The following is a 15,667-nucleotide window of genomic DNA, read 5'->3' on the forward strand; positions in this document are numbered from 1 at the left end:
TGTCTTGAGTTGTTTGCATGATGTTACCGTCATTCAGTCATGTGAGTTTGCTCATGTAGTTTTGGTGAAACAAGCATAGTGTGAACTTTGTCATGCAACTTGCAATGTCTTAATTTCAAGTGGCATTTTTCTGCTGTAAGTTTAACCATTTCTCGTCCTGTTAATATTATTGCAATCACGTCACCATTTCGCCCAAACCATGCACTACCAACCTCTTCTTTTGGGCATTTGTTGTGATTTGCTCAAACAATTGATTCCTCCATTGTGTAATGAAAGCCACGAGGCCAATGAATTGGAGTAATAATGAGGCATAATTGAGTTGGTTACGACGCAGCAGATTTGTAAAAGAGGACAAGGTAATATTTTTCTGCGTCGTGATCAATTGTAGTTTCTCGATTTACATCTTCACAAATAGTCGTAGGGTCAATCGTGTGAGACCGTTAAGTACGAATTCTACCTTTTTGCAGAAGAAAAGAGTAATAATGAGTCAAGAATATGAACTCTAATATATAGGCGCTCAAGAAGACAGAGAACACAGAGTCCTTCCCTTCAATGTTATATACATGACATTAGTTAGAGCACAATTTATTCGTGCAGTAGTGCAATCTTTTTTTCTGTAAAAGGTGGAATCCGCCATCTTAGCGGTCCTACACGATCGGTCTCACGATTATTTGTGAGAAGGTAAATCAAGAAATTACAGTTGATCACGACGCAGCAACCTAAACCATATGCACAGTAATCTTAATGATCAGTACTAAACACGATTTGATAGCGATGGCAATTGTGAGACTGAAAACAAGACAAGTAGTAGCTAGCGCATGCAGGACCGCCGGCAATAGCCTAGCAAGAACAACTAACTAATTAACTCTTCTTGTCTCATCTTGATTTTCTCTCATAACTTCGAACCTTCTTTTCAAGTACTCCAGCATCCCTTTCTTTCTCCCAAATGAATGGTGAATCGCTGCCCTACATGAAACTAAACAACCGTAGAAAAGGTTCGAAAAGTTTTTAAAAAATATATGAAAAAATAGTGGGGAAAAAGAAGAAGAAGAAAACTTGGACCAGCGCTCAAGAGCTTGTTGTTCCTCACCCACCAACCCATCATTATCAACTTCCAAAGAAGAAACAACCTTAAAATCACTTATTTGCTAGCTTGACCTTTTAAGTCACAGCTAGCCAAGGCAGTTTAGGGCATGCACCCTCACATATAAATTCCCAGTGTCACATCAATATAATGGACCAGGCCTTAATTCCCTCTCATTCTCCAATGCCCTGTGTGTGATCACGAGCCACAATTCATGAGTACTCCCTTGTTCATATCACCAATGTGCGTACGTCCGTGAACCATCATTGCTTCGACCTCGATCCACTGAAATTCTTCATGATCAGTCGAATTAATGGCACATTAATCGACGACGATACAACATGATCGGCAAAGAGATTAAACTAAAGGCTGAGCATGCATGGAGATAAAACTAGCTATATAGCTAGCTAGGAGACTGGGGTGGTACTGTTTGCTAGATGCACCAAACATGTTTGCTAGATGCGCGAGATCTGTCGGTCTGTGGACCTTGAGGCAAAATGTAGTTGTACAGTCTCTTTCAATCATTCCTCCTGTTTACATGAAGGGAAGAGAAGAGACGAGACGAGGAGAGAAGAGAAGAGAAGAGAAATATGTGGAATTTGCTCAGCCAAACCCATGCAAAGATTATTTGCCGACAGCGATTAGACTGTGTCAATTAAGCTTTTCAAATTATTATTGGGAGAATATTTCATTTTGCTCATTTATATATGTACTTTTGGAATATTACATTTTAAAAAATAAAATAATAATAATATTATTGAGAATAAATGTAAATTGCCAATTTGATTGGTAGGATGAGAGAGATTTTATTGTTCCTTTTATTTGATATTTTACATCATCATCATATTAAAAAAAAAGTGAGATGTTTGATAAAACATATAAAGAGAAAATAATAAATGACAATAAAAAAGGAGAAAAGGTAATAAAACCCTTTTCAAATGAGATAAAAATATAATATAATAGGCTAAAATATAAGAATATAGAAATATAGATAAATTACTTACAGAACAATTTTTTTATTTCTTTTTATATACAGACAAAAAAAGTTAATATGCTAATACCACAATCTTATTATATTTTCTCCACTATTTTTCTTTAAAATTTAGTACGATATTACAATTTAGTATCCACTAAACTTAGCAACATGCAATATCATATATTTATTATAGAGGTAAAAATATGTTTATGAAATAATTAACTCTTAATCTATTACCGATCATATTTTAAATAATGCTATGTAATTTTTTTTTAAAAAAAAAAGAGAGAAGAAAAAAAACAAATTTAAATTGCTGTCAAAATAGTAAAAAAAAGACATTAATTAAACTTAAACGATATGTTCACTTTAAATATCATAATATTGAACATATATATTATTTCACCTAATAAAATTTGTTTTTTTTTCCTTTAAAAAAGGAAAACAAATATTATAACTAGATGGGACAGGCACATGCACGTTACCTCATTAATTCCCCATCAAAATGACACAAATTAACCTTCCCCCAAATTATACACAAGTTAATTAAGTGCATACTCTCAATATTATACCATTAATTAATCACCAATATATTATCATTTTTTATTAAAAAAATAATTCCTATGAACGTAGACTTTAAATATTAAATATCCAATCATGCAATGCTATGCAATTATACAATCTAATTCAATCTAATAATTACCAATAATCAATAAGATTTATTAATTATGTTCACGAATACATCTTAATCATGGAGTTTCGGGGGACCATTATATATATATATATATATGAATATATATGAGATTCATGTGGACTCGAGAGGTCTACACTTTTCTTTTAAGCTTTTTTATTGTAGGGGGGACCTATATATTACGATCCTTTAGTTACTCTAAAACACATATATTTATAAATTATATTTATTAATTTATTATCGTCTAATTAATTAACTAAAATGAGTTGAAAATGGGGGTGGGGAATTAAAGGGAGGGAGATCAGATCGATCACATGGTTGCCCCCAACCAATGACAATGTGGAGATGCTTACCGACCAACAGATCATGCATGTATAATTAAATTATATATATATAAAATTAATTAATTAATTAAGGATATGGAAGAGATCTAATTAAGATCGCGATGGTTGGTTGACAGCGATGTCTACGTGCAAATTATTAGATGCGTGATTCCGATCCGTACCCTTCCTCCTTCCCTCTTCCATGTGACCTCCCTCCCCCTCTGTCTCATCCGGCCCCTTCCTTAATTCCACCCTAATTTCTTCCTTCCTTCCTTAATTCTTTGTTTAGATCTCCTAGCTAGTTATATATATATATATGCTAATTGGTAATTAAATTTAACCCCATTTGTTTCTATATACATGTGTCCATCAAAGTAAACATCCCTAAGAACCTTGATTAGAAAGTAAATGGAGGACATGTACAGAAGCTTAATTAAATATGCATGCATGCATGCATGCTTCGAGTAGTAATTAAGCAGTGAGTGCATGAATGCAGAGCTTAATTTACTTTACAGTTTAGAATTAAGAGGAGAAGGGAACTCATCGATCCTCAGCCTTTTCCAACAAAGGCATGCACGAAACTGAAAGCATTCGCCAATTAACAAGAAGCTAGGTAGCTAGCGATCGATCGATGGATCTATAAGGGAATTGAAGTGGCCGGGACTTTAATCTCACAAGGTCCCCCCATGCATCGATCCCACTGCCCGAATGATCCTTACTGTAAAGCTACATCCATCTCCATTGAATGACTGGACCACCTACGTACGTACTACAGTCAGTCAACTAATTAATTAACCAGTAACGTTAATTTTACAGATCAACCAGAGGCGTATACATGCCTGCATGAGTTATATGAGGGAGGAATTGAAGAATTATAATTAAGGTGGTGGCTCCACGTGTACGTGTTATGCCTGTAATGGGAGACACCAGAAGGCAGCATGCAGTAGCAGGTCGATCGGCAGCCAACGAAATGCTCCTAGGTTTTCAACTATTTTTACACTACTGCATGCTCAGTAACCTGATCATCTTTTAGGGCTCTTCTGTTCGTTCTTCTCTCCTTAATTTCCTCTCCTCTCCTCTGACGAGCGTCTGTCCTGCACGCGCATATGTCGAGCTGGTGATGATGGTGCATGAGGCAGCTAGCTTGTCATGCAGGCACAGAAGAATGGAGACAATCATGGTGCATGATGCATGGTGCTTCACAGTTTTGGACCAAGATTTTGCTGATGAGGATCGATCGATGCTGGTAAAGTGTGACGATGGTACAGTGAAATGGCATGGAATGGTCCATTTCTGAAGAGGGAGGAAAAAGAAAGTAAGAAAGAAAGCATGGTTATGATTAATGGTCCACACACAACTCAGAATTATTTTAGTGCCGATCGATCAGTAAATTGAATTACAAATGTATGTGAAAGGTTTGATGTTAGCTTGTTCCATCTTTACTTTATGATGATCTCTAGATCTCATGTAATTAAATGCACATTAATTAATTAATTAATAACAAAATTGCTTTCATTTGCTTTGAGATAAATGATTTGGCATTAATTTCAGTCTCTATTGCCAAACAACTCTAGTCTAATATAATTGTTATTGCAAGAATTGTCTTGATTGAAAAGAAGTAGATATATATTCTTTAATGTTTGAGTTTGATATTGATAAGTCACTAAGATCTTGTGATTATATATCATATGCAAAAAAAATAGAAAATAATTAAGGATCCAAATAAAATTAATAATACTTGTTGTCATGATCGATTGAGCTTGCTTATAGTGATGCATGGCATGAGGGTTCACCCAACCCCATGTTGTTCCCCTAGCTAGCTCCTTCCTTATCCTTCAAGGGCTCTGTTAATGCAAGAGAGAAGGATGGAAGGAGGTAGTGGAGGTGGGACATCAATCAAATTATTGATTGTGCATTTGGCTACTAGTCCAATATATGGTCCCCCGATCGACTTTTCTTCGAACCCTAATCTCTCGTTCGTTCCGCATTAAGTTCTTTTCCTTTCATCATGTAGTTGGGCACCACTGGGGGGACAAGTCTTGAGAAGCAACCAAGAAACTGTTAGATTCATAATTTGAATGCTTTTGGTTCACTTGCACGAGAAAAAGGTCCCAATTTTATAGTTTTGTACTATGTGTTCCCTCCTAGCTAGATCTCTTCCATGTAATTATAGTAAAAAAATTATCTATATCGAGTTAAAAAGTTTAGATTAGATAGTTTAGGATATATATGTCATAGTTTGATAAAAGAAATATGATGTGACATTATGTTAATTCACACACTCCAATGATTTAATATTAATTACTTGTGATATATCATTAGACTTAATTTGATGCGACATCAACCATGATCATGATACAATTGATTGACTCAAAGCGTTTAAGAAAATTTATTTATTGAAATTCTGAATAACCTAACAAAAAGATAATTTTCTAGTCATTTTCATCGAGTCAAATCCTAAACTTAGCCACATAACTACAAAGTGAATCATATCGCAAAGGATTATTCTTATAACTCAAAATCATCCCAATGCTTTAGATTCACATGAACACCAAACAAACATGTGTTTATACTACTCAAACTAGATTAATATGCAATCCAATCTAGTGTTTTTATTTTATTTTATTTTATATATAATTTAGTAGGATAAATAATTTTCCTCTTAATTTACCTAGCTACTAAATAAATCTTAAAAATAATTTATACATACTCAAATAGTGTTTTAATTTAAATCATGGAACCTTCACTTGTTCATAAAGAGTATGATAAAAACTGATTGAATTCAATTGGTACTGCATGAAAGAGTTGGAATGGTATAAATTGCCATGAATGTCTTCTTTTCTAGACCCAGCCTACAAGTCCTTTTATTGGGACTAGAGCCTCAAAGTTCAGGTTGAAAATTTATTTCTTCAAAAAATATTAATAATAATTTGATAAATATAATATACTAAGTAAATAAATTTAGATATATTGCCTACATATTTATGCATTTAATTTCTTAATCAAATTATTTCATTAAAACTGACTTAAACTGTCAAAATACTTAACTAAACAAACTCAATGATTAATATTTGGTAATAAATAATAAATAGTGCATGCAAACAAATTAAGATAATTAATGTTTTATTGTGGTCGTTTATTTGTTTATTTAATTTTCTTTTTTTTTTAATTTGTTTTGATGGTTTTGTTATAGCTAGGCTTTTTGCTTTGGTTTTAGCATTCACTTTTATCAATGAGCAAAGTTGGAAGGAGGAGCAATCAATTAAATGAGGGCAGTGATATGTAGCTGTAGCTTGCAGAAGCCTATTGCCATTCAATTTATATTTTTATTTAGAAAAAAAAAAAAGAAATACATTATTTGATAAGTTGTGGAAAAGGAAAAACAATTGGTATTTCCTTGTATTTCCTTTAGAAATATGACAAATAATCATTACTCTAGTAAATTGATATTCAAGTCCTGTAAATTGCAAGATTAATTCTCAAAATATATCAAAATATAAATACATGAGATTTTGCATGGGTTGTTCATTCACACAGTGTGACCAACTCTCATGCTTTGTCCATGAATAGTCTTAACTAAACTTTAATAGTGCAATTTCATATTAACAACATGAAGATCAACTATTTGATTTAGAAAGATCATTCATAATGTGTAGTACAAGAGCACAAAAAGGAGGATCAATTATATATATATATATATATATATATATATATATATATATATATATATATATATAAAGTTTTAGATTAAAAAGACTAAGTTAATTATTATTATTATTATTTTTGTTAGTTCCTTTGTAGTTTTCAAGTTAATAGTTTTGGATAAAGAAAACACACGGCTATCGCTATTAAGCTGCCCCCCATTAAATATTTAAATCCAATTTAACAAAATGAGAGGTTGTTTTCATACAAAGATTTGAGAAATGAGGTTGGTAGCTAGCTAGAGAGTATATATATATATATAGGTAAACTATAACAATCTTCAATATGTGAAATTTGAAAGGTCATTTCATAAAATTTCATGGGAATAAAAAAATTATATATAATAATTTTCATATCTCAATAATAAAAGTAACATGGTGGAGGCATTGTGAGGAGTACTAAGTACTTAAATAAAATAAATAAAAAATAAATAATAGAAATGGGAATAAAAAAAGAGTTGAATCGAGAAGTCAATTATTATCATGCATGTTATATAAATAATTGTATTATTTTATTTTCAACATTAATATATATTAATTATGTGGAAAGGGGGAATATACCAATTTAATTTGAGAATGAGCTTTCAAGCCCTTTAATTTGCCAACCACATAATTAATTTGATTTAAAATATGTTACAATAATTAATTAAAATGGTCAATTATGACTTTATTAAGCATGTTTTCTTCATTATGTTTTCTTATCGTACATTGATATACATTTGTGGCGAGGGAGGAAAATATGTCAAATTAAATTAAATGGGATTGCGATTTGATTTGAGGTTGATCAATGAGAAATAAAGGCCTTAATTCCCGTTCCACTAATAATTAATTACAAGAGTCATTGGGAACAAAATTATAAGGTTTTGAATCATAGTAAAATGATCCATAGTTTCAAATGATTACTATCAAGTCACTCGTTTATGGTTGGACAAATCATAATCGTTATCATTCGATGAAGTCAACTATATATGTTATTGATATTCTTGGCATAAAGAGTCGAACAACACACATGCCTATATTGAATGACTTGAATTATGTTACCTCATCGAGGAAACCTTACAAAGAACTCATGACTATTGATCCCTCAAACACAATGTGATTCGATCGACTTGACCTAATTGGATTTTATTTTTATTTTTAATTAAATTAATATTATTTTTATTTTTGATCATTAGAAGCCTGCCTACTCCTATCCAAAACAAAAGGAACAGTATAGTATATCTATACTACTGCAAGCTCACCATTAATAATGAAGTCCTTCCCAACTGACATGAACTAAAACGGCAACTCATATCGCCAGCCTTTCTCTCCTTCCTCTGCCCCTCTCCTCCGTGTCGTTTCGCCCGTTACATCGCCGATACGATCGATTCCTTTCTCCTTGCGCCCGCTTGCTATTTCTATATCTCTATATATATTTATATATATATTTCTTCCCCGCGGCGAGGCCACCGTCGCGGCCGTATCGCGATTCGGAATGCCGGTATGATGAGACGTAACGCCGTCGCGGAGGAAGCGGAGGAAGAAGAAGAGTTCTACGAGTCCTTGGACCGGATCCTCTCCTCCTCCGGTTCCTCCACCTCCGCCTCTGACGACGACCACGGAGACGACGGCTCCTCGCCGCTGCGGTCCCTCGACGTCTGGACCTCCGAGCCCGCTCCTGTCGCCGAGCGCCGCCGCGTGCTCCTCCAGCGGCTCGGGCTCGCCGGAGACTCCACCCTTTCCCGCCTCCCTCGCGCTGGGGACGCCCCGGCGCCTGCCCTCGATGCCCCCTTTTCGTCCGCCGCCAGATCCGACGCCTCCGTGGAACCCTCGTCTGTGGATACGCCTGAGCCCCTTCTCCGCCCACACCGGCACCACCACCGCCAGAGATCTGCCAATCGGTCGGTTTCGATATCTCGATCCTCGTCCTCGGGGGTTATTGAGGTCTCCGACGAAGACGGCGGTGGAGGAAACCGACGCCCCGAGGATTGCGGCGCCGCCGATTGCGACGATCCCAGGTGCTTGATCAAGAACCTCGACAACGGGAGGGAGTTCGTGGTGAAGGAATTCGGGGAGGATGGGATGGGGAAGAAGTTCAGGGAAGTGGGGACTGGGCGCCAACTCACTATGCAGGAATTCGAGATGTGCGTTGGCTGCTCGCCCATCGTTCAAGAACTGATGAGGCGGCAGAATGTGGAGGATGCAGAGGCTGGGCGGCGGAGCGGCGTCGGCTCTGGTGAGTCTGGCAGCGGGCCGCGAACAGATGGGGTTTTGAAAGGAGGAGCACGGTCGAAGAAGAAAGGCGGCTGGTTGAGGAGCATTAGGACTGTGGCTGGGGCTGCTATCACTGGAGGACACCACCACCACCAGGACCGTCGGAGCAGCGACGACAAGGATACATCGTCGGAGAAGGGAGGGAGGAGGTCGAGCTCCGCGACTGACGATAGCCAGGATGGTGCACAGGGCCTTGACCTTCGGGTCAAGGTTTCGCAGTATGGAAAGTCTCACAAGGAGCTCACTGGTTTGTACATGAGCCAGGCAATTCAGGCACATAATGGTTCTATTTGGAGCATCAAATTCAGCTTGGACGGCCGGTACCTAGCCAGTGCAGGGGAGGACTGTGTCATTCATGTTTGGGAAGTCTCTGATATCAGTACAAAGAGTGATTTGCTCAAGGCTGCAGAGGAGAATGAGAATTTCAAGCCGTTTGCTATGGCAATCAGTAATTCCCCTTCAGATCCAAGATCAGTGTTGGTTGGCGCAGAAGCAAACTCCTGGGATAAGAAGAGAAGAGCAAAGATCCCTAATGGCCGGAAGTCTAACAGCTCAGACTCTGTTATAATGCCTGAGCATGTGTTTGCTTTGTCAGACAATCCTTTCTGTTCTTTCAGAGGGCATGTTGATGATGTCCTTGACCTCTCATGGTGGAAATCACAGGTTTGTTTTAATGATAAAGTGCTAAGTTCGTTTTTGAATCAATTTGAGTTGAAGAACTGAGTGGTGAAGGGTAAAGAGAGATGAAAATTACATTACCTGATTATATAAATTTCTTGGGTATTACTTGAGATATATAAGCCCAATGGCTGCATGAGATCCATCTAATTGACTTACAATAGTTGTGTTTGTGCAATTCCGCATAATTGTGTTCCAACAGTTAACTTGCAATCAGGGACACCAAGTTATTTTGCTACTAAATATTGAGATGATTATGATGGAAGAATTTGAGAAGACTTTCCTATGTTTAGCGTTATATATCTCGAATATAGCTATCGGTTTAAGTACTCAAATTTAGTTGATATAGCAAAAAATAAGCTACAGCATACAGATAGTTGGCTTGGGTTTCATAGAACTCATATCACCCTAGATGTCTAGAAATTTGTTTTTGCTGAAATTTGAACATCAAAGTGACATATAGCTCAGAGCAATTACAGATAGAAACTTAGCTACATTGAAATAGATGCTACTGGACATGGGCACAAACCAGTACCTCCTCAAGCCTAAAAGGAGGCAACTCAACAAATATTTAATCCTTTCAGCTAAATAAATTAAGACCTCACACTGACTGATAGTTTCTGTATGTTAATCAACTTATCTTTGCCTAAGGATATTAGCTTACATTATTTCTCCATTTGCACTTCCCTTGATTTATTTGTAAACCATGCCTGGTTTGAGATGCTCAATTATCTGCTCGTTAAATATAAAATTTATGTTCAAAGTGCTGTTATAGTGTATTTAAATCCACACAGATTCGTTGTTTGGAATGATTTATACTATACAAGAACAATTTAAACTTATATTTGACAATTGTTTTACATTGTTCATAATACTTGTTGCAGTAAAAAATAAATGTTTTTGATCCTTGAATTATATGGGAAATTTTTCCGTGAACATATTTTATCTGCGCCTCTCTCTTTTGATCATATATTTTCCCCTTATTAAATTCTGCTATGTTAAAATTCATAATCTATCCTTGGATTTTGCTGATTGCCTGCCCATTTATATAGGTGGTATTCTTGTTAATCAGAGAGTTGATTTTTTTTTGGAACAAAATTCACAATCCCAAATTTGTTTGCTTTGCAGTATCTTTTATCATCTTCCATGGACAAAACTGTTCGACTTTGGGACTTGCCCAGCAAATCCTGTTTAAAGATATTCACACATAGTGACTATGGTAAGTTCAGATTATCTTCAAACTTTTCTTTTCCTTGTCCTGTTATACTTGCTTTTTACTATTTTCTCCCAAAGTCTCCTTATTGTTTGCATTGATGCAGTGACTTGCATCCAATTCAATCCTATTGATGATAGGTATTTCATCAGTGGGTCCCTGGATGAGAAAGTCCGCATATGGAGTATTCCTGATCGCCAAATTGTTGATTGGGATGATTTGCATGAGATGGTCACTGCTGCTTGCTATACCCCTGATGGACAGGTATCAAATATTAATGGCCTTCAATTTTCTTCCTAGTTTCAATGAAGTCCCATTAATATGCAATGTTTAATGTTTTGAATTCTTAAAGGGTGCTCTTGTTGGTTCACACAAGGGAAGTTGCCACCTGTATGACACATCTGGTATGTAACACTCCAACTTATTATTGTCCTATGTATTTGTTTTCAATGCTTTATTGGTTATGTGACATGGTTCCTTTTCTTTTTTAGATAATAAGCTTCTCCAGAAAAGTCAGATTGACTTACAGAACAAGAGAAAAAGATCCAGGCACAAAAAAATTACTGGCTTCCAGGTATTCTCATGAATTATGGTTCTTTTACTTTGAAAATATATATGACTATCTCTGTCTATTTAAGTGCCACTTTAAATGGTTGTTAAGTTTTGCTGACCAGCATTGTTAACAGTTTGCTCCCGGGAGTAACTCAAGGATATTGATCACATCGGCAGATTCACGAGTCCGGGTAGTTGATGGCAATGACCTAATCCACAAGTTTAGAGGTAGAAATCTTCCCTTTTGTAGAAGTCAACAACTTTGATATTATGGAGTAGTAAAAAGAGCCCAACAAGTACTGGAATAAAAGCTTCTGAGTATGCTTCAAATGCAAAATCATTTTTTCCTTTTAGATTCTAGATTGGCTTGAAACTATAGCATGACAGGTTTCCCTGGTTACCTATCGGCTTCCTGTTATTTTACATTAATCTCAAATAATTTAGCAACTAACTAATTTGGCTTTAAGTTTCCTGGCACAACTTGAAAAATGTAAAAGAAAATGCCTTAAGCAACCTGAAATAAGACCAAATCGTTCCTCAGCTGTCTATCGGTCAGAGAATATTTTTCATAGTATAAGCACCTGGCTAGGCTCTACTTTGAAAATGAATTTCATGAAAACTCATTGCTACTACCTTTCTTGGAAGGCACACATCACTTTCTTCTTCAATCTCTCATCTAGATAGAGGCTTAATTCCTCGCCAGGGCATGACAGTTTCTTCTTTTGTACGGGCAGCAGTCAATTGAGAGTCAGCAAAAATGCAATAAAAGGCCCTTTTGCTCAGTCTGCTAACTGAGAGAAACTCTGTTATGAATATTCCTGTTAAGAATATTCATTGTTAGGAGGTCACAACTGCCTATTTGAAGATCTAGTTTGGAAACCACCTGGGCAACAAACTCAAGGCCAAGTTGAAGGCAGCAAATTCATTTGATTTTATATCGAAATGCCTGAGGCAGTTCAGTATCATTCCGCGTCAATTTACTTTGTTGTTAAGAATTGAAGGCTACTAATGGGATTTTGATTTATAAGATCAGTCAAGGTGAACTGTGAACCAATTTTCCAGCTTTCAAAGCCCTATTGAATAAAAATTTAGTATAATTCTCATACCAATGAACACCCTCAGCATGTTATAGAATTCTGGTACTTGTTTTCACCAATCATCCTTGCAATTTGTGACATTCCTATGTCATGAACCAATCACTATCGTATTGGAAAATAACTTTTGCTCTCTTTCTCAGGTTTTCGCAATAGAAGCAGTCAAATCTCAGCATATTGGACTGCTGGTGGCAAGTATGTGATCTGTGCCAGCGAGGACTCTCATGTATATGTATGGCGATATGATGAAGATTCTCAACCTAACCGGACTAGAACCACCGCGACTGTCACACAATCTTATGAGCATTTCCACTGTCAAGGAGTGACCATGGCTATTCCGTGGCCAAGCTCAGGAATGGGAGGGATGGCAAGGGCTCCCTCAAACAAACAGAATTCTCTCAGCGGAGAATCTCAGGCAAATTCACCACTAAAATGTGAAACTGATGGGGTCCATCTTTCACCTTCTCCTCGTTCCCAGAACACCAATCGTCTAAGCCCAAGATCAAATCACTTTAGTGATAGGGTTTCAGCAACTTGGCCTGAAGAGCTCGTCGCTTACAAACAGAGCCCTCGAGACAATGGTGATCCATTCGGCAACGGGTACATGCCAGTGCAAAGTTCGTCGACCTGGGGGTTGGTGATCATCACTGCAAGCCGATGCGGTGAAATCAGAACTTTTCAGAATTTCGGCTTTCAGTACCAAGTATAATTTCTCACTTTTTTCAAATGATGCAAGCATAGAATGCCCTTGCTGCCACAACCTCACACACTTTCCAGGTTGAGGCTGTAGTTCCTATACAGTTAGATGGATACACGGCGAGACTTGTAATATCTATGCATGGTCTATTCACAAGAGAACCAATCCCACATGCTCGATGGATATTGGTATTGCCAGACTTGTACATTAAAGCGGAAGAAGCTGAACATGGCTACTGATACTTTGAGCTCTTTTGGGTTTGGTTATCTGCTCTCTTTTTTTCTTTTCTTTTCTTTTTTGGCCATAACAATCATGTTTTGGGATAGTGTGTTCTAGCAGTCCCCTTCTCCCTCATTGTTTCATTCTGCTATATGTTGATGTAACCAGAGAAATTAAATTCAAATGTTGCCAGAAAGTTACACGTAGTTTATGGGCCTGTTTACAGTTGACACGGTTAATTAGTTTAACTGGCTGATGAAATTGAATTGTTTGGGGGCAGATTTATAAATCTTGAAGAAGTTTGTGATACTGGACCGTTGAATTGTTGATTATCAATAATTGTGATCCCAAATCAAATAATTATAAAATCTATTAAAATAATTTCGATCGAGCACACGCCCATATCAATTTTAGTTGGTCTGTCTAGTTCCCGGGACAATGGTGCCACGGTAGGACAATCAGGTTGTCGAATTGTGATTCGAGGACCCGGGACAATGGTGCTATGGTAGGACATTCAGGTTGTCATCCAGGCACCTACGATTCGATCTTTAGCTACAGTATATTTAAGTTGTCACCCAGATAGCACAATCAAAGTAGTATGTTGAACGTGGGTTGGCCGCGTGTACTTCTCAATTTACTTTGATAGTAGGTTCATCCCAGATATAGTTAACGGAACTAACTTAGATTTATTTTTTTTTGTTTGGTCGTCGCGTCGAGATTCGTGCAAAATGACTACCGTTCTGTGCGCGTACCGGGCGGTGACTGCACCTCCGGTTGTAGGAAAGCCTTTGTGGTCGACATGTAAAAACGATCACTCCGGCGAATCAGGTTCCAGACACCGCCCGGTCACAATTCCATCGCAGTTACGGCGAGAGGGGATTCGAAACGCTTCGAGGCGATGATAGTTCAAACCTACGGCCGGTGCTCCGCCCGCTCGTCCTCCGATCCCGTCCTCCTAGACACCCGTGAATCTGGTGGTGACTCAGATTCAGCTGCCGGTGATCTCGTCTTCGAACTCCCGCGCTTCTCCCAGGATAGCTCCTCCCAGGGCCGCCATGCTGCTTTCTTCTCCTCACAAGATTCCTCCTCTCCTTGGTCCCTCGACCCCTTCGACGTCCCCGATGACATTGCCGGTCTCCCTCCTTCCTTTGCTTTTACCCCGTCCCCGCGGATCGAAGGATCCTGCGATGGACAGGACGGTAGAAGCTAGGGATCCGGAGGACTTGATCTCCACGACGACGCTTATGGAGGCTCCGGAAGATGCTGGAGCACATGGACGAGGTGAGTTTCGCGCTGGATGGGTTGAGACCGTGGCAGCCAGTGCGGGTTCGGCGCGCTAGCTTGCTGTCGTTGCTATCGGCGTGCAGCACGTCACAGAAGAGGCGCCTTCTTCGAGTGAGAGGGTGAGTAAATGAGATGCCTTTTTGTTTACTCCCGATGTTGTCTTATGAACTGCTTTTCAAAAAATGTTTTTTGATCGACAACTTGAAATCACATTTTTTGATGCTCAACAATGATAAATAAGCGTTTTTTTTACTTAATTTGACCTGAAATTTCTGTTCAAAGTTATATCTCTTGATTATCAATGCAAGGATGATTTCCTGATATCAAGTTGAAGTTGTTGGTTATCCCCTATATATAATGATTACCAAACAAAAGAGGAATATCATCTGAAAAGCAAGAAGGCCAGAGAAATAGTTAAACTAACACTTGAATATGTTAACATTTGTATTTCTAACAGGATCACTGCAAGGATTATTGAGGCTATTTTGGATGTTAGCTTAGATGATTCTCCAAGTACAAGTGCAGTTGCTGCTCTCTTCTTTGTGTCAGCTAGTGATGTGAGTTTCTTTTTTAACATTCACTTCCTTTGTTAAAAAGAAAAAAAAAGAAACAAGTGAACGCACTTAGTTATTGTCTAGGTTCATTATCGCCATCATATATTTGGTTTTTGTTTTTGGCATACTACATGTTATTGGAACTGCAATCAGGTCGGACATATGAGTTGGGACTGCATGGGTGCTCTGATGATCTGCCATAACTGTGGGGGAAGGGGGCACATGGCCTAGGAGTGTCCATCAGGAAGGTTCATGGACCGTGGGTTTCGGAGGCACTGAATGTGCTTTTCCATCTGTCAACTGATCTTTTTAATACCATATTTTAAGTATTATATTCTACATTGATACAAG

The 15,667-nt window shown here is 37.6% G+C and overlaps 1 protein-coding gene across 1 annotated transcript; it reads left to right on the forward strand.

Moving 5' to 3' along the window:
• Positions 1 to 8,168: 8,168 nt before the first annotated feature.
• LOC141829021 (uncharacterized) lies at positions 8,169 to 13,292 on the forward strand. Its single transcript, XM_074716430.1, has 7 exons — positions 8,169 to 9,688; positions 10,832 to 10,922; positions 11,023 to 11,180; positions 11,269 to 11,320; positions 11,408 to 11,490; positions 11,603 to 11,696; positions 12,706 to 13,292. The coding sequence occupies exons 1-7, from the start codon at positions 8,255 to 8,257 to the stop codon at positions 13,269 to 13,271; spliced, it is 2,478 nt and encodes an 825-aa protein (XP_074572531.1). The 5' UTR covers positions 8,169 to 8,254; the 3' UTR covers positions 13,272 to 13,292.
• Positions 13,293 to 15,667: the final 2,375 nt, after the last annotated feature.

Source organism: Curcuma longa, chromosome 5 (assembly GCF_044706935.1).
Source record: "Curcuma longa cultivar G26 ecotype Majalengka, Jawa Barat chromosome 5, ITB_CL_G26_1.1, whole genome shotgun sequence".
In the NCBI taxonomy this organism is placed as follows: domain Eukaryota; kingdom Viridiplantae; phylum Streptophyta; class Magnoliopsida; order Zingiberales; family Zingiberaceae; genus Curcuma; species Curcuma longa.